General features: G+C 39.7%; 1 protein-coding gene across 1 annotated transcript in view; it reads right to left on the reverse strand.

Moving 5' to 3' along the window:
- The window catches only part of DPYS (dihydropyrimidinase), an 87,668-nt gene that overhangs the window by 33,030 nt on the left and 27,224 nt on the right, over window positions 1–27,414 (reverse strand). The window contains exons 5-7 of the mRNA XM_025394391.1: window positions 16,551–16,707; window positions 14,976–15,117; window positions 11,253–11,395 (exon numbers count right to left, since the gene is read on the reverse strand). Coding sequence (XP_025250176.1) covers window positions 11,253–11,395; window positions 14,976–15,117; window positions 16,551–16,707 — 442 coding nt within the window. The remainder of the gene's footprint in view (window positions 1–11,252; window positions 11,396–14,975; window positions 15,118–16,550; window positions 16,708–27,414) is intronic.

The following is a 27,414-nucleotide window of genomic DNA, read 5'->3' on the forward strand; positions in this document are numbered from 1 at the left end:
GCCCTCTGATTGGTAGGCTTACTCTGGCAGTGAGAGCTAGTACCTGGACCATCAGAATCACAATTCAAAAGACAACTGGGGCAAAAAGCAAAAGCCACCACTTCTCTGCTGGCCATGCCCTTTCCACCCTGGTAAAGAATGGGATTATGCCTAATCACTTTGTCTCCACCACCTACCATGTCTCTGGCACATGGCAAGGCCCAAGATACAGTTTGTAATGACTGAATAAATGAATGTGGAACAAGATAAAAGCATAATAGAGAGAAATGGGAATTTCTGCATTTAGTTGCAAAGACCCATACATTTATATGTTTCTATTGGAGAAAATGTGACAGTATTTCATGTAAAACAAATCAGGGGACAGATGAACACCCCAGAGAAACTCTCACAGATATATATAAGACATACAGTGTCTGAAATAGTGAAAAATTGCAAACAACCTGAGTGTCCACCAGCAAAAGAATATATCATCAATTATGGTATATTCATAAAGCAGAATAGTATAAAGCAGTGAAAATGAATAAAACAAACCTACAACATCTCAACATGGAAAGTCTAACAATTATAATATTAAGAAAGTTGAACAATACATACAGTACAATTCATATGAAGCTAAGAATACACAAAAATTATATATAATATGTATATTATATATTATGTAAATATATAGTCATGCCTTAGAAATGCATCTATACATAGTAAATAGAAAGAAATGCATGGAAATGATAAACACCAAATTAGGTAGTTGTTGAGATGAGGAAGGAGGCAGGCCTGGGAAGGTTAATACACAAGTGTTAGCTATAGTACTCTTTGTACCTTTTGTTTATATTAAAATTGTACTTTTTAAAAAAATTATGGACATTGTAAATTACTGTCTACTCAAAGAGACTTAAAAGTGTAACACCGAAAGCAACCATTTACTATAATCCTAGTCATTTTAACATAAACATCAGAGAAGACCCAATATGTTCTTAAGTTACTCACTGAATAAATGTGGTAAGATATTAAAACCTCATGCAGTTGCTCACAATTACTGTTTTGGATGTACAAGGTGCATTCAAGAAAAATGTTATTTTAAAAAATGCAAAGTTCTGCATTTAGTTATCAAACTAATCAGCCTCAGATATTCCTGCTCTGATGGTATTACCGGTAGGAACATGTCTAGTTCTGGGACTCACATGTTTGCAGGACATGGACAAGTGTGTGTCAAGAGAAGGGAGGGTACAGGAGCGGTCAGGTCATTGGGATTTTGCTACTCATGGGCCTAAGGATCTGGTGAAGAACCTGGGAATGCATATCTCATGATGGGAAGGCTTACTGGGAGCCAATAACTTCTTCAAACATTTGAATGAATAAATGAAAGGACTATCATATGAGAATGTAGATACATTCTGCATAATTCCAAAGGATAAACATGTGAAGGGCTAAGAGGAGATAATTTTTAATGCAACCAAAAGAAGAATGTCCTCATAATTACAGGCATCCCAGAAAGAAATGGACCATTTGGTTAGGTAGTAAGTTCCCTGAAACCAGCAGTAATCAAGCAAACCTATAACATCTGCATTATAGAGATACTATAGAGAACTCCATCTGGGGGTGCTAATTGGACTTTTTGAGTTCCAACGTCTTATCTAATTCTAGGACTCTAAACCAGTGTTTCTCAAACTTGAGTGTGTATCAGAAGTCCCTGGAGGGCTTTGAAAACCTAGATTGCTGGACCCAGCTCCTGGAGTTTTTGAGGCAGCAGCTGAGGTAGGGGCTGAGAGTTGGCATTTCTAAAAACTTCCCAGATGATGTTGATGTTGCTAGTCCAGAAACCATGCTTTGAGAAGGTCTGCTCTTTAAAAAAAAAAAAAAAAAAGTAAATCAGCTTAAGTTTTTTGGTGTTTCGGTCAGGCCACTAAAATGCAGGTCCTTCCTTGAATTACTCACTGCCTCCAAATAGACTTCCACTGTAGTCTTCTCGAGGGAGGGGACCATTTTTATAGATGACTTCTTCTAAGGCCTTTGTAGGAAGACAAGGCTCTTTGCTGTACAATAAGAATATAAGGACCCTGGGATTCTTTTCAGATACTGATATTAAATTTCTTTTGAACCATTTTCACTCTGTCCTCTGTTTCCTCCATAACTAATGGCCATAATTTTAAAATAACTGGCCGGAATTAGAGATGAGTCTGAGTCCAAAAAAGAGTTGTTTGACCCACAGAAGGATCTGACCTGGTGTAAACCATATGCATGGACAGGTCTGGTGACACAACTAGCCACTATCTCTGGGATGCATCTTTGTCAAGCACTGCTTTGGGAAAGAAGACAGAAGTGCTGAGTATTCTCTTCTTTTTAATTCAAAGGGGGAAAAATGTAAAACATGGCTCTTGAACCAGTTCCATGGGCAGATAAAGTTCAGACAAAAATGTTAAATCACACATTTGTCCATTAGTATCTGGTTTCTTCACTCAACAAATGACTATTGAGCTTCTATATATACCTGGAACTGTGCTGAAACCTAGGAATACAGTTGTAAATAATACAAGCAAATGTCAAAGATATAAAAACATAGAATCTATGTCAGGTAGGAAGAAAAATACAGCAGGTGCTTAGTTAGGAAAACCTATGTCTTTCACACAGACTCGCTTGGTGCTTATTTTTTGCCCAATGCTAATGCTGAAAATAAACTGCTTACTCTGGCCAAGCCAAATGATCAGTGATAGAATGGGTTACTGCGATTCATTCTAAGCTGCTTTTCTTTTATAATTTGGGGGAAAATGCAGCTATTAGTAGTAAAGTCCCCAGAAATCATTTCTAGTTCACTTGAAAGGTTCAGTTGCATAGAAATATGTTTAAATAAACAACTTGGAAAAAAGAGTGGTTAAAACTGTATGCATACGTAACCAGCAAAGCTAGCTTTTTTCATGCATAGCCCAAACTTTTTTTTTTTTTTTTTAAAGCAAATGTCTTCTGAAGGCCACAAAATGAATCTTAGGAGGTTTGTTTGAACAGTTTCACTGCTAATAATTTTTAAAAGGTGTCAGTTCTGGAGGCTCAGGCTCTCTTAACCAAAACAATCCATCTAAGCTTCTTAATTTTAGTCATTCTGAAATTTAGTGGTGAAAATTAAAGGTGTGCAAGAAACCTGGGAGACGGAGTTTTTATATGAAATATAATTCTAATATCTTTTGGTCCTGTCTGAATTAAGTCATTATACAAAGATTTCTGACTCACAGCTATAGCTAATAAGAGCTCCCACTCATTCCACAAACTGACCACCTACTACTATTATCTATTACCACTGACCACCTACTACATGCCAAGTGCTACTGAACACTGACTATGCACCAAGCATCTTATGACACGACCTTAAAGCTCACAACAAAGCTAGGAAATAAATAGCATTATCATGCCCATTTTACAAACAAAAAAATTGAAATTCAGAAAAATTAAATGACATACCCAAAGTCATACCCAGCTCATAAGTGGCAGACTAGGAATTTAACACCAAAGTCTTTCTCTTCACTCTATGGTACCGCTCCCCCAATAGCCCAGATGGCAGGTTTGATTTTGTGTGGATTAGCAAAAGACATTTGTTCCTCAAGGTGCTTTGCTATCATATGCTAGAAAACTGGCATAGTTACTACCTGTATCTATATCTAGCTATCTAACTATCCACATATATCCGTGGTAACGATGATGTGAAGAGTGCCCCTGTAACTGTGCAAAAGCACAACCTGAACCACATTAGGCAGCAGCCCTGACACCATGTTGCAGCCCTGACGTTGTGTTATAAGACATCACAGTGACAAATCATGGCATAAATCATATTCATTTCCACTTATGCACCCAGGACAAGACCCACACAATGCACACTGGGATGCTTGTGGGTGTGGGGAGTGGCAGGCGCATTAGTGACAGACACTCTCAGAAACAGGCGTGAAAAGCAGCATCTTCAGGCTGATCAACTGTTATAAGCAGGAACCCAGGCTGCTGTGCTGACGTGCATGTGAGTGTGTGTGTGCGCACGCTTTCTTTGAGAAAGAGGATTATAATGCACAAATGAGTCAGAGGATACACAATGTGCAACTTCAAGGGAAAATGCCTCATAGCTTCTGTGAGACAGTCACTGGTGATGTAGCTATCCTAATAAGCCATAACCATCACTCTTTGCCAAAGGGTACCTGATTCCTCCTTTCTTCTCCCTCCCCACGCCCTACAATCCCTACCACCCAAGGATGACAGTTATTCTTCCCCCGCTTTATTTCACACAAAAGGCCCCCTCTAGAATCCAGAAGGGCACCATCATAAGCTGCAAGCCATTACTCTTCACTGAATATAAAGTTAAATTCATTTATCTCCATCTTCAATGAGAAAGGGAAGGAAATTAAGCAGGAAAGATGGCACAATGCCTTCAAGAATGGTGTATTCAAGGTCAAAGCCTGCCATAATTGAGTTAAAAAATAATAAATGAAAACATGTCTGCTCTGCAGAATACGGTCCAGCTAGAAGTCTTCATTAAATGTTCCAGTACACACAATGTGTTAGCTGTGTGTTTGTGTGCTTGAGATTCTGTGAGATACCCTGTAGCTCATAAATACTGAAAAGGGACAGTTACCATAGTGACTAAGTGCTATTTAATGAATACTAAAGAACTGAAGCTCCGAGGATAGTTTTAAATTGCCAGAACATGAGTTACTGCTGCAGCTATGGGCTTGCAAGTAACTGACATGCCACTCTCTCTAATAAGATTTTTAACAAGTTGGCCAATTTGCCTGATCTCCGTCTTGACCACATGACACCACAAGATTCTGTTTTAACATCACAAAGCATGTTCCTGATTTCTTCCCCTGACTCCAGGTATCAAGATCTTCTACAGAAATGGGTCAAACATTCAGAAACTGAAAATGTCCTTAAATTTGAAGCTTTGACCCAAGTAGTGAAGCAGTAGGACACATACTTCCATCATAAGCAATAGACACCAGCTCAATGAGCCGTCAAGCTGAATACAGCAGGCTCTTTTATTTCCGAAAAAGGTGAATGCTCCCTTTACACTAAATGCAGTTTGTTCTTTATTGTGCAATGACACAGAAGAGCTATTGCAGTTGATTTTTGCAGGAACTTTTTACAGGCTAGTGACGTCTTAGGTAATCTTTCATCAGGATGTCCAAACCTTCCCTACTACGCCCACTCCCAATTCTCTCTTGCCATCCATCACCATATGTCAAATTCCTCACCTTGGAATCATCTCGCTTTTTACAGATTTAAAAGGAAAAAATAAGCATGGCTGCCCTGCTTTTCTTTCCACTGGTCTCCCCTGGTAACTCTAACGTGGTCCATTTTTAAGGCTACAGATTGTGTGGCAAGCACACTTACGTCTACATGCCATTAATAAGTAACAAGAATGTTAAAAACGAAAACATCTGTGTACCATGAAGCCAAAAATCATTAGCAAATGCATCCGTTCTCCAGGGGCTGGCTTGTTCTTGCATAACCAGCAGCTCGAATGCCCTGGTTGGAGCCAGCCGAGCTCAGTGTGGGCTGTGGGCGCCCCCTTCAGCATCTAGGGTACAATGCATGTTGCTTTCCTGTTAGATACTAATGAGTCGGCTGGGCAGTTATTTTTGCTAAAACCGTTTGAGGAAATTTTGTAGGAAAATTTGGGCCAATATCTAATGCTGTGGTGAGACAAAAAGCCTGCACATTACCAGCCTGCATTTAATGTTAAAATCAGGCAGGTAAAATTTAAAAGGGAGGCCTTTATTACAAGAAGAAAAAAAAAACCCTATAGATATATTCATTTATTCATTTGATTAAATAACACTTCTCTACAAGGTGAACTCTATTTAAAATTGCCTCTGTCTGTGATAAACACAATTGAAAGTGGAGACAGCCACAACCTCTTCACCTTCTCATTTCCTTCTACAGCCTGAACCTGTTCTCTCTGTGGTGCAATCCCCAGCCTTAACTGCTTCCTCCTGAAACCCCCTATCAATGCCTTGGTTTATCTCACCTCCATGTTTAGTCTTGAGTCACAGAGCCACGTTATCTACTCACCTTTCTCGTACGATTTCATGTCGATGACTGCTCTAACTCCACAAGGATCTTTCTTCTTTGAACTTCTAAGGCATCTTGTTTCTGCCTCTCGTGTGATATTCTTAACCCATCCCTTCTTAGGCTGAGAATATTTGACTTTACATCTCCTCTCCTCTCCTAGACTGTCAGCTTCTTAAAGGCAGGGCGTGGCTGTTGTATAAGCTTGACCCTCAGCCTGCAGCTTGCCGAGGTGCTCCTGTGCAGAGGGAATTTGTGAATGAAGGAGCACACAAAGGTAACTCTTTTGACTTCATTTCTTCTAAGAGCTCTGCTTAACAAACTCATTGCTCCCAACCTAAACTATGAAGGGGCACTTAAAGAAAATAAGACCAGTGAGACAGTTCTTCCTCCTCTCCTTGGTAATAAATCTTTTCTACTTAAATTCATCTTTATCTATTCATTCTTTCAACACAGTCATGTATTGATCACATGCAGTAAGTAAAAAGCATGAAATGGGAAGATGCTATTCTTACTTTTCCTCTCACCATAGCTGGTGCTGAATAAAATCTTTCTAATTTTCATTTATGCTATTTCTTAGTCCTGCCAATCTTCCATGCAGTGTGGAAGACTGCATCCTTCTCATTCACCTGTTCAACATTTATTGTGCTTCTTCTCTATGCTGAACCAAGCTAGGCCTACGTCATATAGGATCAATTAAAACAAAAATCGAGAGCGTAACTCCTCACTCCTTAAGTATGGACTGTACATGGTAACTTCCTTCCAGAAAATACAACATGGAAAGGGGTGGGGGAAACAGCTGTATGGTGGAGAAACCTGGAAAATACCACCTCAGCCAGTTCCTCCAGGTAAACACCAGTAGTGGTAAGTTGTGCTCACAGTATGTCTTTTGATATGATGTGATGACAATGGTTCTTTACTTCTGTGATCTTCCTCCCCCAAACCCACAACCAGAGGCTTATAATGAGAAAAACATCAGGAAAATTACAACAGAGGCCATTCTACAAAATACCTGATCGATAGTCCTCAAAACTGTCAAGGTCATCAAAAACAAAGTCAGAGAAATTGTCACAAGTCAGGGGAGCCTAAGGACACAGGACCACTAAATGCAATATTGGATCCCGGAAGGGGAAAAAGGCAAAAACTAAGGAAATATGATAAAGTATGGATTCCAGTTAATAATAACATATCAGTATTGGTTCATTAATTGTGACAAGTGTACCATACTAATGTAAGATAATAATAGTGGCAACCAGTATGGGGTACATAGGAACTGTCTTGTACTATCTTTGCAACTTTTCTGTAAATCTAAAATATTCTAAAATAAAACATTTATTTTAAAAAATGGAACTAGACCTCAAGAATATTAATGAGAAAGAAAAGGAAGACAGATTGTGGTACAGGATTGTAAGTGGGTTTGCGGGATTCAGTAGAACTGAGGCTGCAAGGTGAGAAGAAGCAGACGGTGACGATGGTAGGGGTAGTGTCTAAGGACAGTGGAAAGCTATGGATGATTCATGGACAGTTAGAAAAGTCTAAAAATATTATTGCACTTCAGAAAGGTCCTAGTTGAGGTCATCAGCATAAATTTTGGTCGGGAACAGCCAGCCCAGATGAGCAACTTTCTCATAACAACCAGGCCAAGAATAGAGAAAGCTGGTGCTATGATCGACCCAGATAAGGGCTCAGCAGTTTCTGCAACAATCTCTCTCCCTTAACGTGAACGACAACAAACGTGTTTTCTCCTTGAATTCTTCCAGATTCATTATTCTATGAAGCCTCCTCTTCAACAGCCCCCTTCTCTCCTTTTTCCCACATTCTGCAATTGAAAAAAAATGAATAATGATAGTGCAAAACTATTCTGATGATGGTTTAGAGGAAAATGTTAAATTAAAGGATTAAAGAAGCAAGATATAGAATAAGTCAAATATGTCAAAGAAATCCAAAGGAGGCTCAATCAATTCAATATACCCTGAGATTTTTCCGCTTTTCAAAAAAACAATACAACAAGAAAAGAAAAACAAAAAGGTCACCAGCTTTTTAAAAGGATCTGGAGTCAGAGAAATAGAACCCCATGGTTCATCTGCCTTCCGATCACCACAGGCAAAATAGCTGAGAACACCTAAAAATGAAAATGTCCTGCAAAGAATGAAACTAGTCAAACTAGAGAAATAGAAAATAACCGTAATAATACATATCTTGTCTTTGTGTAACACGTTCTTAGTTGACAAAGCATTTTCACATGTATCTCATGTGATTCTAACCAAAACTTTATGAGGTAGGCATAACAATTCTCAATGATCCCATTTTACACATGAGAGAGTGGATTTTCAGAGACTTTAAATGGCCTTTGATGGGTCTGGGATCAGAACCTACACATTAGGCTCTGGGGCTATGCTGGTTTTCCTTATGTCTGGCACCGAGGTGTACACAATCAGCACACACAGATAAAGAAGCTTCATGCTAGTAAGATAATGCAGAATATGTATCTTTCTCCCAAAAGACACATCTACAAAAACGTTAATATTTAATTTTGTTATCATTATCGTGATAAATATATTTGATCATTAATGCGATAAATAATGTCCTTCATAAAGTGAAGGATGGAAATCATACAAAAAATGTGAAAGAACTTACAAGAGAAAGCGATGGAAAGAAATGTAAAAACATAGGAGCTTTTTAGTTTGACCTTAAGTTAGTTATTCTTAGACTAGAAACGAGGGAAATTAAGCAGGTAATATATATAGACCTTTAAAAAAAATCTACACATCTGGATCATTATGTGCTATTCTGAAACAACTGAATAGGAAAAGAAGGGTAAGACAATGTTATAGAAATCAGTAGCAAAACTTGTGAGAAAGCGGTCTAAATTTATATAGTCTAAAAACATGACTCAAAGAGACATAATCGCAGCCTATAAATATCCTCCAAGCAGCAATAGGTGGTAAATAAAGTGAATTATTCACAACCTTGGGTTCAGGTCATCTCTCTTTGTCCAGTTGTCTAGGGAAGACAGTGCTCTACCCCTGAGCTGGTGTCATCCCTAGAAATTAAAACGGCAGATGAGGGCTCGCCAGGCTGGGCCCTGTTGGAGATACTCAGGTGGAGGATTCAAAAGAAGAAGCACATCGAATGGCCTCCTGAGATTCTCCATATTATTAAGAATTAGAGTGGAGAGTCTCACCACATAATAAAGTGTTTTCATTTTTTCCCTCACCTTTGATAAAGAATGACAGAGAATGAAATCAAATCCAAAAATGCTTTTAGTTATTGGCCCACCTGACTGGAAGACAAAATGGAATATGAAAAATCAAGAACATTATAAAGTGCTCTGCTTTGCTATCAGCAGACAACATGGTACTGAATCTCATGAAAAATCACCCAAGTTTATGAAGTCGAAGTCACTAGGTCAGGGTTCTCATAGCAAACCTGTCACTTACGCTGTTGCACAGCTCCAGTTTTCTCATTGTCATAAGGTCATCAGTAGCTGTCTCTCCTGGTAAAATCACATTTAAGACACCAAAACATTTAAAAAACCCACTGAGAGCTGTGACATACAGATTATTACTGATGATTAACATTAGTATGATGTTCCCTGATGTTATGCTTCAAAAACATCATTTTCCACAAATATTTCTTTCACAGAATAGTTTTCTCCCTTTTGAAAATTTCTAGGTTTTCAGATTAAAGCTCACGATCTCCTTAAGCCACAAGTTATTTCAAAAGGTCTGCCTGAGCCCAGCCCTTGAAGCAGCCTAAATGGTTTGAATTACAGCCAAGATGGCCCTGGGCAGGCCCCTGCTGGGTGTACAGCAGCTCTCTGTAGAGTGATACTTTAAATATCAAGAGTTCTCTAAACACAGCATGCTCATTTCAGCCACAGAGCAATCAAAATCCAAGCAATTTTTTTCCCATTGCCTTTCCAAGCACAATTTTTCTAGCCTTGTAGAGAAGCTGACTACATTTGGTTTTGCTTGTCTTCATTTTGCATGTAACTATTTTGTATGCAACCAGATATTTAGTCCTTAAATGGGCAATAGTTCCTTATTAACATAAGAAAGACCTTGAACCGTGTCTTGTTGTTATCTTAAGATATTTATGTAAATAAGATGTGTATACCACCCTTTAGGGCATTGCATGGATCTTAACCAGCGATGAGGTGATATGCTGAAGTGTTTAACTGAAGGCTGCTTGCTTGCTATGACTACGGCCTGCCAGCCATGTGAACTGGTCCCTGAGTGCGAAAAGTGGGTGCCCAGAGAGTGTCAAGTGGAAAAAAACAAGGATTTTCTGTAGGAATATCTGCGGCTTGTTTTCAGGCTTACAGTGATGGTACCTTAGTGCTTCAAATGATCATTGTTTTCCCAAAGGTAACCCAGGAGCACTTCAATTGAAGCTGGGCCTTTGTGACAATATTAGCCCAAGAAACTGTAGACTTTTTTTTCTTACTACAATAAAAACCCTAATAGACTTTGAATAAATGCCTGTACAAGGAGGCAGAAGTCCATGCGAGCGCACATACATACAGACTATTAAAGCATTTAATGGGATTTTCTCCACTACAACTGCAAAGTACATGAAAAACACAAATTAGGCTGCAGGTGTTGCCTGTGCTAACGTCCTATAAGGAGACAATAACAGAGCTCCAGCCTCTATTGACTGCTTTCCTGAGTTGGTGGAATTTGCCAGACCTGCAATATTAACATAGAATTATGGAAATTGGAAACAAAAAGCTGGAATCTACTAGGAATGACAGGCTGAAGATGAACTCAACTGGAAAATTTGGCTAACTGAAAGTGACATCCTTTGTGCTGGAATTTTTCTATCTGAAAGCTTTAAAAAGGCTGTAATTATTTTGAGTTTTCAATTCAACCCTTTTCAAACTAAGCCTTTTATTTCCTTCGTCACTCTGTACCTTTCTTCCATGTGAACTCGGGCATTTGCCAGGCACTGAAATGGTAAATTCATATTGGTTTTATATACAGATCCATTGTCAGAGAATGCAACACAATTTCTGTATCCTCTATGCCAAGAAAAACAAAGGAATATTTGCACATCAAAACCTTTATCTTGTGTACAGGCTCAAAGTACCTGAGCACAGCTAAAGAAGTCATCTAAGGAGAAATGGCTGATTAATGCCAAAGCATTATTTCTTTGCAGGTTAGTGCATTTTCTCCATGATGAAGCCAAGGAATACAAGAACTTAGACTTACCTTGTGGCTTTTGGGTCCCAAATAACAATGTCAGCATCTGATCCTACAGCTGTTCTTCCTTTTCTTGGATAGAGGTTAAAGATTTTGGCTGCATTTGTGCTGGTAACTGCCACAAATCTGTTTTCATCCATTTTACCACTGTGCTGTAAAGCAATTCAAAGAATCATTCTAATGATCAAATACTAAAAAGTATCCTATCAATAAAATGACAAGACATGCATCTCTTAAACAAACAGAACTACACCTAATTTCTTATATCGTGGAGCATCTGAGGATGCTGATAAGTATTAAACAGTCATAATGCTAATGATGGAGACGATGGGGTAACATATGGAAGCCTGAAGATGACTTTTCAAAAACCCCATTAATTAGCATTCACACTAATTCTTCCCATTCATCCTAGAATCACAAAAATTGGTATAGGTGACAGCTAGATTTTGGTAATGGTATTTTCGATTCTTATTTAAAGTTTGACAATACCACATTTATGATCTGGCTTATTTATTACAGACCTAAGATTTATGAGATAATCATGTAGACATTAGATAGAATATTATAGAGTGAGAATAGGTGATAATTTTTTTTTTTTTTTTTTGGAGACGGAATTTCACTGTCATTGCCCAGGCTGGAGTGCAATGGTGCGATCTTGGCTCACTGCAACCTCCATCTCCCAGGTTCAAGTGATTCTCCTGCCTCAGCCTCCCAAGTAGCTGGGATTACAGGCATGCACCACCACACATGGCTAATTTTTTGTATTTAGTAGAGATGGGTTTCACCATGTTGGCCAGGCTGGTCTCCAACTCCTGACCACAGGTGATCCACCCTCCTTGGCCTCCCAAAGTGTTGGGATTACAGGCGTGAGCCACTGCACCTGGCTGACAACATTTTTAAATCAGTTGGCAATGCTTTTATTATTTTTTAAAGAATATTATAGAGTGAGGATAGGGGCCAACACTTCTGAATCAGGTGACAATCCTTTTTTTTTCATTTTTTGTTTTGAGACATGGTCTCACTCTGTTGCCCAGGCTGGAATGCAGTGGCGTGATCATGGCTCACTGCAGCTTTAACCTCCCTTGGCTTAGGTGATCCTCCCCCTTCTGCCTCCCAAGCATTAGGTTGGTGCAAAAGTAATCACAGTTTTGCCATCACTTTTAATGGCAAAAACTGCAATTACTTTTGCACCAACCTAATAGCTGGGACTACATGGTATGGTATGCCTCACCATGCCTGGCTAATTTTTTGTAGAGATGGGGTTTCACCATGTTGCCCAGGCTGATCTGGAACTGTAATCCTAACACTTCAGGAGGCCGAGGCAACCCACCTGCCTTAGCCTCCCCAAAGTGTTAGGATTACAGGCATAAGCCACCACACCCAGATGCAATCCTTTTGAAAAGATAAAAAAATCAACTCAAGAGGTTCAATTTTATGCAATTGAAGTTTTGCATGAACCAACAATTATGGATAGTCTATTGCAAGAGATTTTAATATGGACAGAATTCAGAGGGATGTGGCTCCTCTAAAATAAAATTTAAAAGTGTTAGGGGTTTATCCCTATTTACATGGTAAGAGGGTACTTAAGGTTTATTTAATTACCAAAGAGTGCTTGCCTTAAAAATCACTAAGAACCATGCCCTGAAAGTAATATTTCCATAAGTAAACCATACTAATGTTTCATAAAATCACATGGTTTTCTATATATTATGAAGAACTATTCAGTCACTGTAAAGCCATTTATATACCAGGGAACTATATGGATGATGAAAACCTGCTATAATAAAGATATTCATTGTAATAACAGAAGTTCAAGTGGAGAGAAGTCGTCGGGGATGGTTAGAGTTGGGGTGGAGGAAGAGGGGGTAAGGAAAATAATCAGCAGAAGATGGGGCTATAGAGATGCTTTGAAGATCTAATTGTAAGTTAATGATTCGACTATCATCCACTAAGTAATGGAGACAAGTAAAGGGTTTTTAAGAGAACAATAGCACAAACAGAACTTTATTTTTGAATGAGAACTCCCATTCGAAACCTATCCTCCCTCTATAATACTGTAAAAATAATAATAAAAGCATTGTCAGCTGTTCTCAGTACAGAACAAGAGTTCTTGTACTGGAGTAAAGAATACATTGTAGCAAGTGAGACCCTAGAGATGGGGACCAGCTGTGAGATTACTGCAAAGGTCCAAACAAAATATGAGCCTCCAACTAGAATGGCAGCAATGAAGAAAGAAATAAGGAGACACTTTGGAAATAAAATTGACAAGACTTGGTGAATAATTCATTAGAGTTAGAAGTAGGTGGTATGTGTAGGGTAAAGGCAATTGAAGAGGATTCTGAAGTGTGAGATGTAATTAATGTGTCATTCAAGGGAGGCATCCTAGGAGATGGGTGAGAAGGGCATGACACTGGGGACCAGAAATCTAACCAGGCAAGTCCCCTCTGCTGGTCTTCACAGCTCCACATGTCAACTGGCTGGCCAAGTTAACACACAGACATTTAGTTATGTGATTCTTCTCCATCCTTAGGGAGAAATTTTCTAGTCATAAGCATTTACATTTTGTTTCCAGACTTTAAATTATTACTTTTGTGACTTCATACAGCAATTTAAAAATATGATATCCAAGGGTCCTTTAAGAAGTGACATCAGGCTGGGCATGGTGGCTCATGCCTGTCAATCCCAACACTTTGGGAGGCCGAGGCGGGTGGATCACTTAAGGTCAGGAATTTGAAACCAGCCTGGCCAACATGGTGAAACCCCCTCTCTATTAAACATACAAAAATTTGCTGGTCATGGTGGCGCACATCTGTAATCCCAGCTACTTGGGAGGCTGAGGCAGGAGAATCACTTGAACCTGGGAGTCAGAGGTTACAGTGAGCTGAGAACACACCACTGCACTCCAGCCTGGCAACAGAGTGAGACTCCGTCAAAAAACAAAAAAAAAAAAAACAAAAAAAAAAACAACTGACATCGACAAAGATTTCATGACAAGGAGGTATAAGCATAATGAATACCTTTCGTGTATTTTCGTGTGTGTGTGTGTGTGATGGAATCTCACTCACTCTGTTGCCCCAGGTTGAAGTGCAATGGTGCCATCTTGACTCACCACAACCTCTGCCTCACGAATTCAAGCGATTCTCCTGTCTCAGCCTCCTGAGTAGCTGGGATTACAGGCTCGTGCCACCATGCCCAGCTAACTTTCGTATTTTTAGTAGAGACAGGGTTTCACCGTGTTAGCAGGTTGGTCTTGAACTCCTGACCTCAAGTGATCCACCCGCCTTGGCCTACCAAAGTGCTGGGATTAAAGGTGTGAGCCACCGCACCCAACCCCTTTGTGTATTTTTTATCATTTCAAGTATTTGTGCCAATGACACATGAGGCATTGGAATTCAAGAGCATGAGAAATCAAGCAGAAGGGCTATGCCTTTTCAGAGAATTCAAGAATAACCCTCTTTGTATGCAATCTTAATTCATCTCCTAATGTCTCTGCAAAATGGTGCGATGCATCCTCTAAACTAAAATAAACTATGCAGAGAAGATTATTTCTTTGCTGATGCTATACTGAGGGATGGAATGGTGGCGGAGGTGATAGTACTGCATTCCTCGTATCCTCCCTAGTAAAAACAATCAAAAAGTTTGTTTATGAAAATTTGTGCCACTCTGGTCCTCAAATGGGCAGGATCCTGGCTGAAGAACTAGGCAAAGCAAGGCTGGAACGTTTGAACCCACCACGCCTTTTTCCCATATTACTGACATCCGATCTTCAACACCATTCACCCCATTGGGGATCTTGGTAAAATCATCCTTCCCAAGAGCTTTCTGGCAGGTGTTGAAAGTGCAGTTATCAGTCCCTGTTGTGGTTAGATCATCACTGTAAAAGAAAAAAACACGAGAGTGATGGGGTGAGTATACAGAACACGTTAGGAGGAAACTGCCATAACCTTTACTAATCTCCTGGCTCCCTTCTCAATTGAAGTCAGAAAAATGCAATGGAGAATGAACAGTTTTTTCAAGAACATATTTCATCCGTCTCCTGTCTCTATTCTAGGAAGCACCTTCAGACGACGCACTGATAGGAAGCGTGGTGCAAGACAGGTTAGGAAACCTGGCTTCTAAGCTCAGCTCCGTCACTTACTAGCTCTGTGATATGAGCTTGTCCGAGACTCTGTTTCTCATCTAGAAATGAATAGTTATATGTACTTGATGAAGATAACTTCAGAATCACCAGCAAATATGTAAGAGAAAACTCCTTGTGAGCAGAATACTCCACAAAGACATCACCATGGTGATCCTCATGAATGGAGGGCAGGTCCTCCGGGGCAGTCCCGAGCCACACGGCCCACTGGAATGAACAGAGGGTGAGATTGGCTGAGGATGCTGATATTACCAGGGACAGGAATCCTGCTTTGACTCGTGAGTAATCTTGCGGATGTTGAATCATGAAGGAGGAAGGAAGCTGTAAAGAACAGGTAAGTAAACTCTTGTAAGGTCTGTCATGAAAAACTCTTAGCTTGAGACTGAGTATCTGTGAATAGGGAGTGTCGGGATGTCCATGAAGGGTAGAATTTTCTTTTTTCTTTTCTTTTTTTCTTTTTTTTGAGACAGAGTCTTGCTGTGTCACCCAGGTTGGAGTGCAATGGCACTATCTCTGCTCACTGCAACCTCTGCCTCCTGGGTTCAAGTGATTCTCATGCCTCAGCCTCCCAAGTAACTGGGATTACAGTCATGAGCCACCATGCCTGGCCAATTTTTGTATTTTTAGTAGAGATGGGGATTTGCCATGTTCACCAGGCTGATCTCAAACTCCTGACCTCATGTGATCCGCCCACTTCAGCCTCCCAGAGTGCTGGGATTACAGGCATGAGCCACTGCATCTGGCCCAAGAATAGTAGAATTTTCAAGAAAAATGATCATACCTTCTCAGAAAGTAACAGGGTCACCTACACAACAACCTAGTTCCCAGATTATATCAGCATAGAAAAAAATTCAACAATATTCTGATAAAAAGTAAAGCGTAATGAAGAGCCCTGGGTTTAGGCAACAAGAGATGAAAAAAGTCAGAAAAGAGTAAAGTTTCAGTGAAAGTGATCTGATTTCTGTGAGTCTAGGAAAGGCTTTAGCAACATATCATAGCATAACTAAGTCGATGTTTTTTGTTCTGCAGGTGAGGGTACCCAGGGCCTGTCAGGTCAAGTAGAAGAGAATACTGGGAGGTTAATGGAAGGTCCAGATGGGAGGACGAGCTCCCCTCCACCCAAACCTTCTTTTGGCAATACACTTCCCAGTCATCTGCAAAATGATTACTTAGCCAGTAGATTCATAAGGAAGTCGGGTGTTGAGGGGTCTGGTCGCAAAGGTGGACCCATGACATGGTGGGCGGCATGGTGCCATTCTTTATTCCAGTAGTGTGTGCCATCTGTGCCAAGACTGGCCGCTATGGGTTCGCCATAGACCACCTTCCCTGGAAAGATTAAAAGAAGCATTCATCACTTTAATTTATTCTTAAGAGGACCATATGACAAACACATAAATATTAATCTTTTCTGCCCTAGCAGAGGGTAATAGCTACAGTTTAGCAGAATCCCAAACTATAATTTACTTTTGTGGACAGGATTTAAAAATCCATGATGAACATAAATATGAATGAGAAACAAACCTCTGTAAGTGTAAGCTATTCATATTTTAGATCCGTTTTTACGGCCATATAACTTAGCAAAAGCTGGCCGGTACAAGAGCCGTTCTAATGAAACCTTCTCCAAAACCCTACCAGATAAATGCTATTGTTATCTCCATCAAAGGATGAGAATAAAGCTATGGAGTAATAACTTCTCCACTCCATATGTACACTCCACTTACATACACTCCATGTGGTGTGGAGATGGTAGAATTTGAACCCAGGCATATTGACTCCAGTGGTCCTAACTTTTATGCTTTATTACCCTGATGACAGATAATTATTAGTTAGGTCATATGGAATTCAACCACAGCATATTTCTGCTGCAAATCAATTGATAATCTTTTCATGCCCTTGAAAAAAAGAACTCCTCAAAAAACTTGTATTAAATGAAAGAACACTCAGATAATAAATTCTTAGCCAGAAATGCATATTTTAAAAATCATGCAAATGAGGCCATCAAAAAAAGCATACAATGTTAGAAAAGTTAATAGTGAATTTGAATTTAAAATCAATCAGAATCCTATCTCTGATTAGCATTTGTCAGAATAATAGTTCTGCTGGCATCAACCTGATCATATTCAGGCAATCATTAAGGAGAGTGCACAGTAGAGAGATGCTGGCATACCAAATTAGTTCACTCTGGTTCATTAGATGCTGAGTTTTAGTTAAAATCCTGATATATGACTGAAATTAACAGATTTCCTCAGAGAGTACTGACAGTAGATGGCCACCAGTTGACTGAGTCATATCAAATTGGAACACAGCACCCTATTATTTCATAGATCCTTCTCCAAACTAGCCATCTTCCACTAGCTAGGTTAGGAATTTGGAAAACCATGAAAGCAAGGCTTACTGAAGCCTAAGAACTTCAATTCTTAAGTAACCAATTATCAATAAAAGTTATCTCCCAGGGACTCAGCCATGGCTAAGTTACTTTGCTTCCATGACGTACCCTACTAGATGAATCCCGTCCCCATTTGGATTCTTACTGCCCTATCCCCAGAAAAGGAGAAACACCATTAGCAATTCTTTCTAAATATAGAATAAGCAGCAATCGTTTTCAGTGAATGAAGAGGTAATGTACTATCTACGGGAGAACTGGGAAGATGGACACGATATTTTATTTGCAAATATGAAGAGACCTTCCTATTCCAAGGGAACGTCTTACAGATGCTTGGACAAGGAAAACTCAGAGACTTGATCTGCAATCGCTTTACAAGTTGCTGACTGAGGATTTTCCATGGTGCTTTATCATCGAGGAAAGATCCTTATCACATGTTCTATTCAATCACTTGGCCCATCAAGGTGATATGGGAATATGGTTCCAAAAGTCCTATAATTTTAACAGCACTCAGGAAAAATTAAAAGTGTCAGCATCTACCGGGAGTCTGCCAGGACTGTTTTGAAACCAGATGACAGGTAATTTCCTTGGAAGGGCTTAGCTCCTTTAAAATGTGACAGGCCACTTTAGTATATACAGCAAGCTCTTCGTTAACTGGGCTGTTTTCTACTTTCTCCCCATTTAGTATCTGTTAATATCCAAAATAAAATTTAAAAAGTGAAAATTCCTAACTGCATATTCTCTCTATTTTCTATTTCATTATTCCTAAGGCATTTTCAAAGGACTAAAAAGCATGCAAGAACTAAAAAGGGGAAGGAAAACAGGAGGCCTGGATAATCCATAAATTGGATACTCAAACTGGATAATTCAGCATAATTATGGGTTCTGTTAAATTTGGGCTAAAAATAAAATAACAATAAAAATAGCTAACACATGCATACCATTCTATAGTTTGCAAGGCTCCCAAATACAATCTCATTTGACCTTCATAGTTGCCTTCATGCTGGTTTGACAGATGAAGAAATTGATGCTCCATGAGATTAATGTGCCCAGCACACACTGGCACTAAGTGGTACAGCCAGAATTAGAGTCATAGTATTATAATATCATATCATATGCACTATGTTACTAGGAAAAGTGCCATTTTTTATTTCTTGGGAAAGAGCATGTATTTCTAAATATTTAAGTCAACCACAGGCTATTTATGGATGTGGCTGAGCATTTTTCCAATCTCACTTACTGGTTTCATTTACTACACTTAGTTGGTTGGCAGTGAAGAGTGCTCTATCTGTCTTGAGCCTGGTACTATCCTGATTACATTCACAACTGGAGGGTTTCAACAACTCTTAGGAGATAGGAACATCTTCATCATTAATCTCCTCCCACTGTCTTAGCAAGCTTTACATTAGGTTGTATCTTGTCTACCCATAGATGTTCTCTCCTTAGTTCTCCATTTTTTGGCTCAAACCCAAACAAAGAAAAGCCTCTGCCCTTTATGATGTAACCTCCCGCTTAAACGAGTTTCACCATTTGAGAGATATTCAAGATTTCCCAGTAATGAGCAGGTCAAATCAATCCAAACTCTCCACTGACCAGATGACCCATTTATTAGATGACGGTGTTAGAGCAGATGTTAACACCTTGTCTGGATCTGCCAGCAATGCTTCCTATTGAGTCCTGAGATCTGCTAGAGAAGGTTGAAAAATGCAGAGAAAAAGCATAGGCATCCAGGAGCAAAAGCCCTGGCAACAAAATAGGAGGCCAAACATATTTATAGAAATCAGTCTTCCTAGCCAAAAGCATAGAGCCAAACTTTCCTGGACTTTATTTTGATTCCAAACATTACATTTACAAAGGAAGAAAAGAATTGAGAAGGAAAACACGTAGAAGCAGCTTGGTAGAATGGATCATACAAATTTAGGTTCAAATCCTGCTTTTGCTACTTTTTAGCTAGTGACATTGTACGAGGTAAGTCATTGCTCTTAGTCTGTTTTTCTCATCTGTGAAATGGGATCACAATGTCCCTCTAGTGTGGCAATTTTGTGAAAGTCAAATAAATTAATGTTTATGAAAGTACCCAGAATCTTCCTGGGACCCTGGAGACATTCCATGTTATGGGCTGAATTGTGTCCTCTGTACAAATCCACATGTTGAAGTCCTAACCCCTGGTACCTCAGAATGTAACTGTATTTGGAAAAAGGATCTTTATGGAGGTAGTAAATTTAAAGTGAGGTCATTAGGGTGGGCCCTAATTCAATAAGACTGTGGTTCTTATCTGAAGAGGAAATTTGGACACATATAGGGGAAGGTAACGTGAAGACACAGGAAGAAGGTGGCCATCCACAAGCCAAGGAGAAAAGCCTGGAACACATCCTTCCTCCACAGCTCTCAGAAGGAGCCAACCCTGCTCAACCCTGTTGTCACCTTGGTTTTGGACTTCAAAACTCCAGAACTGTGAGAAAATAAATTCCTGTTGTTTAAGCGGCCCAGTCTGTAACACTTTGTTACAGCAGCCGTAGAAAACTCATACACTCCACAAATGTTAGTTTCCTGATAGCCACACAATTCTATTTTTTTAATGGCCAGCTTTTAACTGCTATGCAATTTGATGTAATATAAATCATCTTGTTCTAAATTTAAGGGACAATGGAGTGTTCTGATGTTCATATGCAAGAAAGAAGAAAGGCAGCCTGGCCAACATGGTGAAACCCTATCTCTACTAAAAATACACAAAATTATCCAGGTATGGTGGTGCACACCTATAGCCCCAGCTACTTGGGAGGCTGAGGCATGAGAATCACTTGAACCCAAAAGGTAGAGGTTGCAGTAAGCCAAGGTCATGCCACTGAACTCCAGCCTGGGCAACAGAGTGAGACTCTTTTTCAAAAAAAAAAAAAAAAAAGAGAAGAAAGGAAACTTGAGACTGAAAATCACCTTGACCCAGTGGCACATTGATTCTGCCTACAGCACTAGTGCCTAAACATCAGTTCATTGCATGCAAGTAAATGAAACTTGGTGTATTCTTGTTCAACACTGCCAAGCAGCACTCAGCGTGACAACTTGGGAAGAGAGGGGCCACTGTGTGGATTTTTCTCCCCATCTTTTAAAACACAAGAGGAATATATGGGAGTTTACATAAAGAGTTTACATAAAATGGAAAATAGGAATACCAAAGCCTCTGTTGACAAAAAGAGTCAAACTCTGTAAAATACTTGAAGAGATTTATTCTAAGGCAAATTTGAGTAACCAATGGCCTACGACACAGCCCTCAGGAGATCCTGAGAACATGTGCCCAAGGTGGCTGGGACACAGTCTAGTTTTATACATTTTAAGGAGACATGAGACATCAATCAAATACATGTAAGCATACATTGCTCTGGTCCAGAAAGGCAGGACAGCTCAAAGTGGGGGCTTCCTGGTTATAGGTAGATGTAAAAATTTTCTGATTGTCAATTGGTTGAAAAAGTTATTATCAATAGAAAGAAATGTTTGGATTATGATAAGGGGCTGTGGAGACCAAAGTTTTATCATGCAGATGAAGCCTCCAGGTAGCAGGCTTCAGAGAGAACAGATTGTAAATGGTTTTTATTAGACTTAAGGTCTGTGTTGATGTTAAATGCTGATCAGCTTTTCCTGAATTCCAAAAGGGAGAAGGACATAATGAGGCATGTCCAACCCTCCCTTCCCAGCATGGCCTGAACCAGTTTTTCAGGTTAACTTTGAAACACCTTGACTGAGAGGAGAGGTCCATTCAGATGGTTAACGGGTCTTAGAATTTTATTTTTGGTTTACACCTCTCTGCAAGAGAACTTTTTATTTTACAAAGACACGCCTATTAAGTAAAACTTTCTATTATAAGCAAAAATAAAGCCAAACGAAATCAAATCAAATAAACAACAATCAAATATACAAACACATTAAACAACCACAATCTAGCCCAGTTTACTGTGAGCTGCTTGAAATCTGAAATTGTCTTAATCATCTTAGCAAAGCTAATGCCTAGAGCACAGTACCTAGCATGCACTTGGCATCCAAGAACTTTGTTGTTTATGAAAAACATAAAGAAAATATTTGTTCAGTTCAAATGAGCATCATATTTTTACCCTAAATACAGGAACATGGATATAAAATAGAGGTAAACTTTATTAAGACAAGCTAAAACAAGTTTAACTGTAAACCAAAACAACAGCAAATCAGTGCATTGACAATTTCAGTCATAAATGGGAAACAAATAATGCCAGATACATAGCAAGTGGGGCATCAAGTTAAATTGCTGTGAGAAATTGCCACCATTCTAAACAAATCACAGAAAGGTAGTGAATTCATGAGCCTACAGGTTCTACTGGGAAGTACGAAGGTGAAGTGAACAAAGTATTTCCTAAAAAGCCATTAATGATCCCATATGCCAATACTGTGGCAGAAAAAGAACATGTATAGCTACTCAGACCAAAATTTTAAAAGGGTCTCTGAAGCCAATGACACACATTGACACATACATTCTTCGGACAAAAACTAGACTGTAGTGGGTTATAGAAGTCAGAGACTGGCAGACTGGACTGTCCACATGAAACACAATGACAGCTTGTTTTTCCAACTTCACACTTGGGCTATGGAGCAAGGGAGACAAACTCTGCTTCTGGAAGAAAAGGATAATGCTTTAGGGAGAAACACCTGATTCCCTTGCCTCATCTTTGCAAAAGCATCTTCTCACAAGAAGGGTGGATGAGAACTAACCTAGTTCTATTAGGCTGGTGCAAAAGTAACTGTGGTTTTTCCCATTGAAAGTAATGGCAAAAACTGCAATTACTTTTGCACCAGCCTAATAGTTACTTAAGTTGGACAAAAAAAGACTTAACCATGAAATGGGCATTCTTTGCAAACTGTCAAAGGTGACACCACTTTCGATGGCTTGGACTTGAAAGTTTTCTTCTTTCTGTAACTTGCTTTTCACTTTTTATTGCAGAATGCTAAAAGAAAATATCAAGGCATGAGCAAAAAGAAACCTCAGGCTTTGGATGCACTGAACATTCCCCACCTCTTCTTTCCCAGTTCACATAAAAATCCTGGTGAAGACAGACAAAAGGGAAAGAATCCAGAGCTGCAATGGGGTTGAAAGAAGGATCATGGCTGACTAGGGTTTTGGTAGATTTTAGGAATGTGGAAAGCAGATGGGATAGCAATAATTCATAAAGAAAAGTTAGGTGGAGTGACAGCTTGACCTGAAGGAGTAGAAGGAGTCAAGAAGAGCTTTCCTCCTGGAGCAGAAAGGGCAGTGAAGGGGAGGGGAGGAGGAGGTCTGGGTCTCTCAACACTCACCCTCACCTCTGCTGGGAAATGAAGCTTCTTAGGGTGGTGTTGATGCTAGACTGAGGTCCCCACACCTTAAACTGAAGCTGTCCAGTGACTATGTCCCATTTGCATTCACACAGCAAGTTCAGGAAACAGACATGCTTAGTGGAAGAGAAATCCCATGCCCACTCCCACACTGACCAACTGAACTGTCCTGTCCACATATGGACAGCCAAGGATGACCAGACTTTTGAAGAAAACACAAACAGCACATGCACACACAAAAAGGAAGACCAGGAGTTTTAAAAACTGAAAAACTGGCCGGGCACAGTGGCTCACGCCTGTAATCCCAGCACTTTGGGAGGCAGAGGTGGGCAGATCACCTGAGGTCAGGAGTTAAAGACCAGCCTGGCCAACATGGCGAAACCCTGTCTCAACTAAAAATACAAAAATTAGCCAGGCATGGTAGTGGACACCTGTAATCCCAGCTACTCGGGAGGCTGAGGCAGGAGAATCACTTGAACCTGGGAGGAGGAGGTTACAGTGAGCCGAGATCATGCCAGCCTGGGCAACAGAGCAAGACTCCATCTAAAAACAAACAAACAACAACAACAACAACAACAACAAAAACCCTGAAAAATTGAACTAGAAAGAAACAGAGTAACCCAGGAAACAGAAGAGAATTTAAAAAAAAAAAATCTTCATTAGTATTCTTAGATTAAGAAGGTAGGCTGGGCCCAATGGTTCATGCCTGTAATCCCAACACTTTGGGAAGCCAAGGCGGAAGAATCGCTTGAGCCCAGGAGTTCAAGACCAGCCTGGGTAACATAGTAAGACTATGTCTTTATATAAAAATAAATAAATAAACAAATAAAGTACAAAATTTTTTTCAAAAAGGAAGATCATGCATCTATCGAAAGAAAAACATTAAAAAGAATAAGCAACCATGGAAAAAAAGAGCACTTAAAAAACTAGAACGTTTTCTTGGAAATAAAGGTGTGATTACCAAGACACAAGTTTATTAGAAGGGCAGGAAAACAAAAGTATTTCCTAAATTGTAGAGCAAAAATTCAAATATTTTTTTAAAAGGTGAAACTAGTTAAAGGACATGGAGGACTATGATGGAGTCCCAGGAAAAGAAAACAGAGGAAATGAATATGGAGGAAAACACAGAAGAAATTTTCAGAATCAAAGCTCAGTTGTCAGATTGATAAAGGCCTCTGAACATGAAGGTAAATTTTTTAAAGGCCTACTACTAAATATAGCCTTGTCAGAGGTGTTCCAACCAGAGCGACTCCATCTTGAAGAGGGGCTGGGTAACATGAGGCTGAAACCTCCTGGGCTGCAGAACAGGATGCGGTAAAGAAGCTGGCCAAAGCCCACCAAAACCAAAATGACAATGAGAGTGACCTCTGGTCACGCTCGCTGCTCATTACACACTAATTATAATGTATTAGCTATAATGTATTAGCTAAAAGACACTCCCACCAATGCCATGACAGTTTACAAATGCCATGCCAACATCTGGAAGTTACACAATATGGTCTAAAAAAGGAGGAACTCTCAGTTGCAGGAATTCCCTGCCCCTTTCCTGAAAAACTCATGAATAATCCACCCCTTATTTAGCAGATATTCAAGAATTAATATTAAAAATACCCAATCAGCAGCCCCTGGGGCTGCTCTGTCTATGGAGTAGCCATGCTTTTGTTTCTTTACTTCCGTAATAAACTTGCTTTCACTGTACTTTATGGACTCACACGAAATTATTTCTTGAGCAAGATCCGAGAACCCTCTCTAGGGGTCTGGATTGGAACCCCTTCCCAGTAATAGTCTTAATGAAATCTCTGGACATCTAAAATGAAGAGAAAGTATAAAAATCTTACAGATAATGAAAAGTTTGTGATAAGAAGACAAGAAATTGTATAGGGATTTGCCTGTTCCTCAGTAACACTGGATGCCAGTAGAGAAGGAAACTGTGCCTTCGTAATTCAGAAGGAAATATTTCGGAATCAAGAATTCCACGCCCATTCAAATCACCCAACAAGCCTGAAGACAAGGAATCAGAAAATTCACCTTTTACACACTTTTCCTTAAAATTACCTGAAAATCTTCAAAGTAATTCAAGAAAAGGGGAGATATGGAAACCGGGAATCAGTATATCCAACCTCATTATCCCAGAATGACATCTCTACTGCAGGCTTAGCAAGCAGCTACAAAAAATGAAAGTGAAAGTCAGCAGATTCTCCTCCCACAAAGAATCTCTGCACGTAGAGCTGATTCTATTCAATAGAAAGTGTGATGAAGAAGCTAGAACTCTTCATGATATGGTAAAGAAGGCACATATTTCTTTTCTCAACCTATTTTAAAAAGAGCTAATTGGAAAAATGTCAGGAGAAACAAGAAACTTTACAAGACAATAATGGTCTAAATATGTAGCAAACTAAAATAAGGCATGCTTTTGAGTCCTATTGGAATGAAGAAAACTCACTTGACCTTGACACTTGGAAATAGCTTCTCTGAGAATTAATTTGAATAACACTAACTTGTACTCCAAGTTAGTGCTATAAATTTCTCTGAAGTTCTTTTCTCACTAATAGTTTCTACAGAGAAGAATATTTCCATAATTTTACCCTGCGACAGTTCTAAATTTTAGACTTAACCTATAGAGAAAGCATGGAAGACGTAATCAGAGTTACAGAGTCTGTGTAAAGATAATAATACAGCTGGTAGACATCTGGAGGAGGCAGAGAGAGAGAGCACTTAGGGCCTCTAAGTTTCTTCTTCAGCCTATAGAGAAGAGATGTCAGGCTGGATGCGGTGGCTCACACCTGTAATCCCAGCTCTGTGGGAGGCCATGGTGGGAGGTTAGCCTGAGACCAGCCTGGGCAACATGGTAAAACACCGACTCTTACGAGAAATTTAAACATTAGCCATGTACAGCGGTGCATGCCTATAGTCTCAGTCACCCTGAAGGCTGAGGCAGGAAGATTGCTTGAGCCCAGGAAATCGAGGCTACAGTGACCTGCGTTCTTGCCACTGTACTCCAGCTCTTGTGAGATCCTGCCTCTAAAAAAAAAAAGGAATAGCTAAAACACGTAAAATAAAACACGTAAAATTAAATATATTATTTGAATTGACATTTATTACTGACAAAACTCAGGAGGTGAGAAGTTCACAGGAACTAAATTACTCATTTTTCATAGTTGAGAGTCAAGCGATACTGTCAAAAATTACAAATCACTACAAACTTATAGTTTAGGATTTTAGAGGTAACCACCAAAAACTAAAGATAGATAAGTTTAAAATCACTGGCTCTAAAGAATGAGCTGAAAGAGATAGAAGATATTTACTTTCCATTTAATACTTCATCATTTCCGCCCCCAAAATTAATCTTTTAATGATAAAGATAGCGAAATGATGATAATGTCTTAAATAAGAAATTTAAATGTAATGCCAAAAACCAAAACCAATTACAATTACAAATTTTTTTTTTTTTTTTTTTTTTTTTTTGAGACGGAGTCTCGCTCTGCGGCCCAGGCTGGAGTGCAGTGGCCGGCTCTCGGCTCACTGCAAGCTCCGCCTCCCGGGTTTAGGCCATTCTCCTGCCTCAGCCTCCCGAGTAGCTGAGACTACAGGCGCCCGCCACCTCGCCCGGCTAGTTTTTTGTATTTTTTTAGTAGAGACGGGGTTTCACCGGGTTAGCCAGGATGGTCTCGATCTCCTGACCTCGTGATCCGCCCGTCTCGGCCTCCCAAAGTGCTGGGATTACAGGCTTGAGCCACCGCGCCCGGCCAACAATTACAAATTTTAAAACACCAAAACCAGCAAGGTGTGGTGGCTCACTCCTGTAATCCCAGTGCTGTGGGAAGCTGAGGCAGGAAGATCACCTGAGGCCAGGACCAGCTTGAACAACAAAGGGAGACTTCATTTCTACAAAAAATTTTAAAAATTGGCTGGGTGTGCTGGCATACATGAGTAGTTGCGGCTACTTGGGATGCTGAGGTTGGGAGGATCATCTGAGCACAGGAACTTGAGGCCGCAGTTAGCTAAGATTGTGCTACTGCACTCCAGCCTGGGTGACAGAGAGACCCTATCTCTAAAAATAAATAAATAAACCCCAAGCCCATTAAATACAAACTTGATATCCAGGTCTTCCCAACTTCAGATCAATTTCTCCTTTAACAGAGTGGAGAGTGACAGAAAAAGTTTGGTCTCTGGGGACACATAGACTTGGACTTGAATTCCAAGTTTAGCACTTACTAATAAAGTGATCTTTGGCTCAATTCACCAATCTCTCCCAAGCCTCAATTTCATCAATCACAAAAGAGTGGTAAAATTGAGCATGAGGCATTATTATGACA

The sequence above is a fragment of the Theropithecus gelada genome, chromosome 8 (assembly GCF_003255815.1).
Source record: "Theropithecus gelada isolate Dixy chromosome 8, Tgel_1.0, whole genome shotgun sequence".
Lineage (NCBI taxonomy): Eukaryota > Metazoa > Chordata > Mammalia > Primates > Cercopithecidae > Theropithecus > Theropithecus gelada.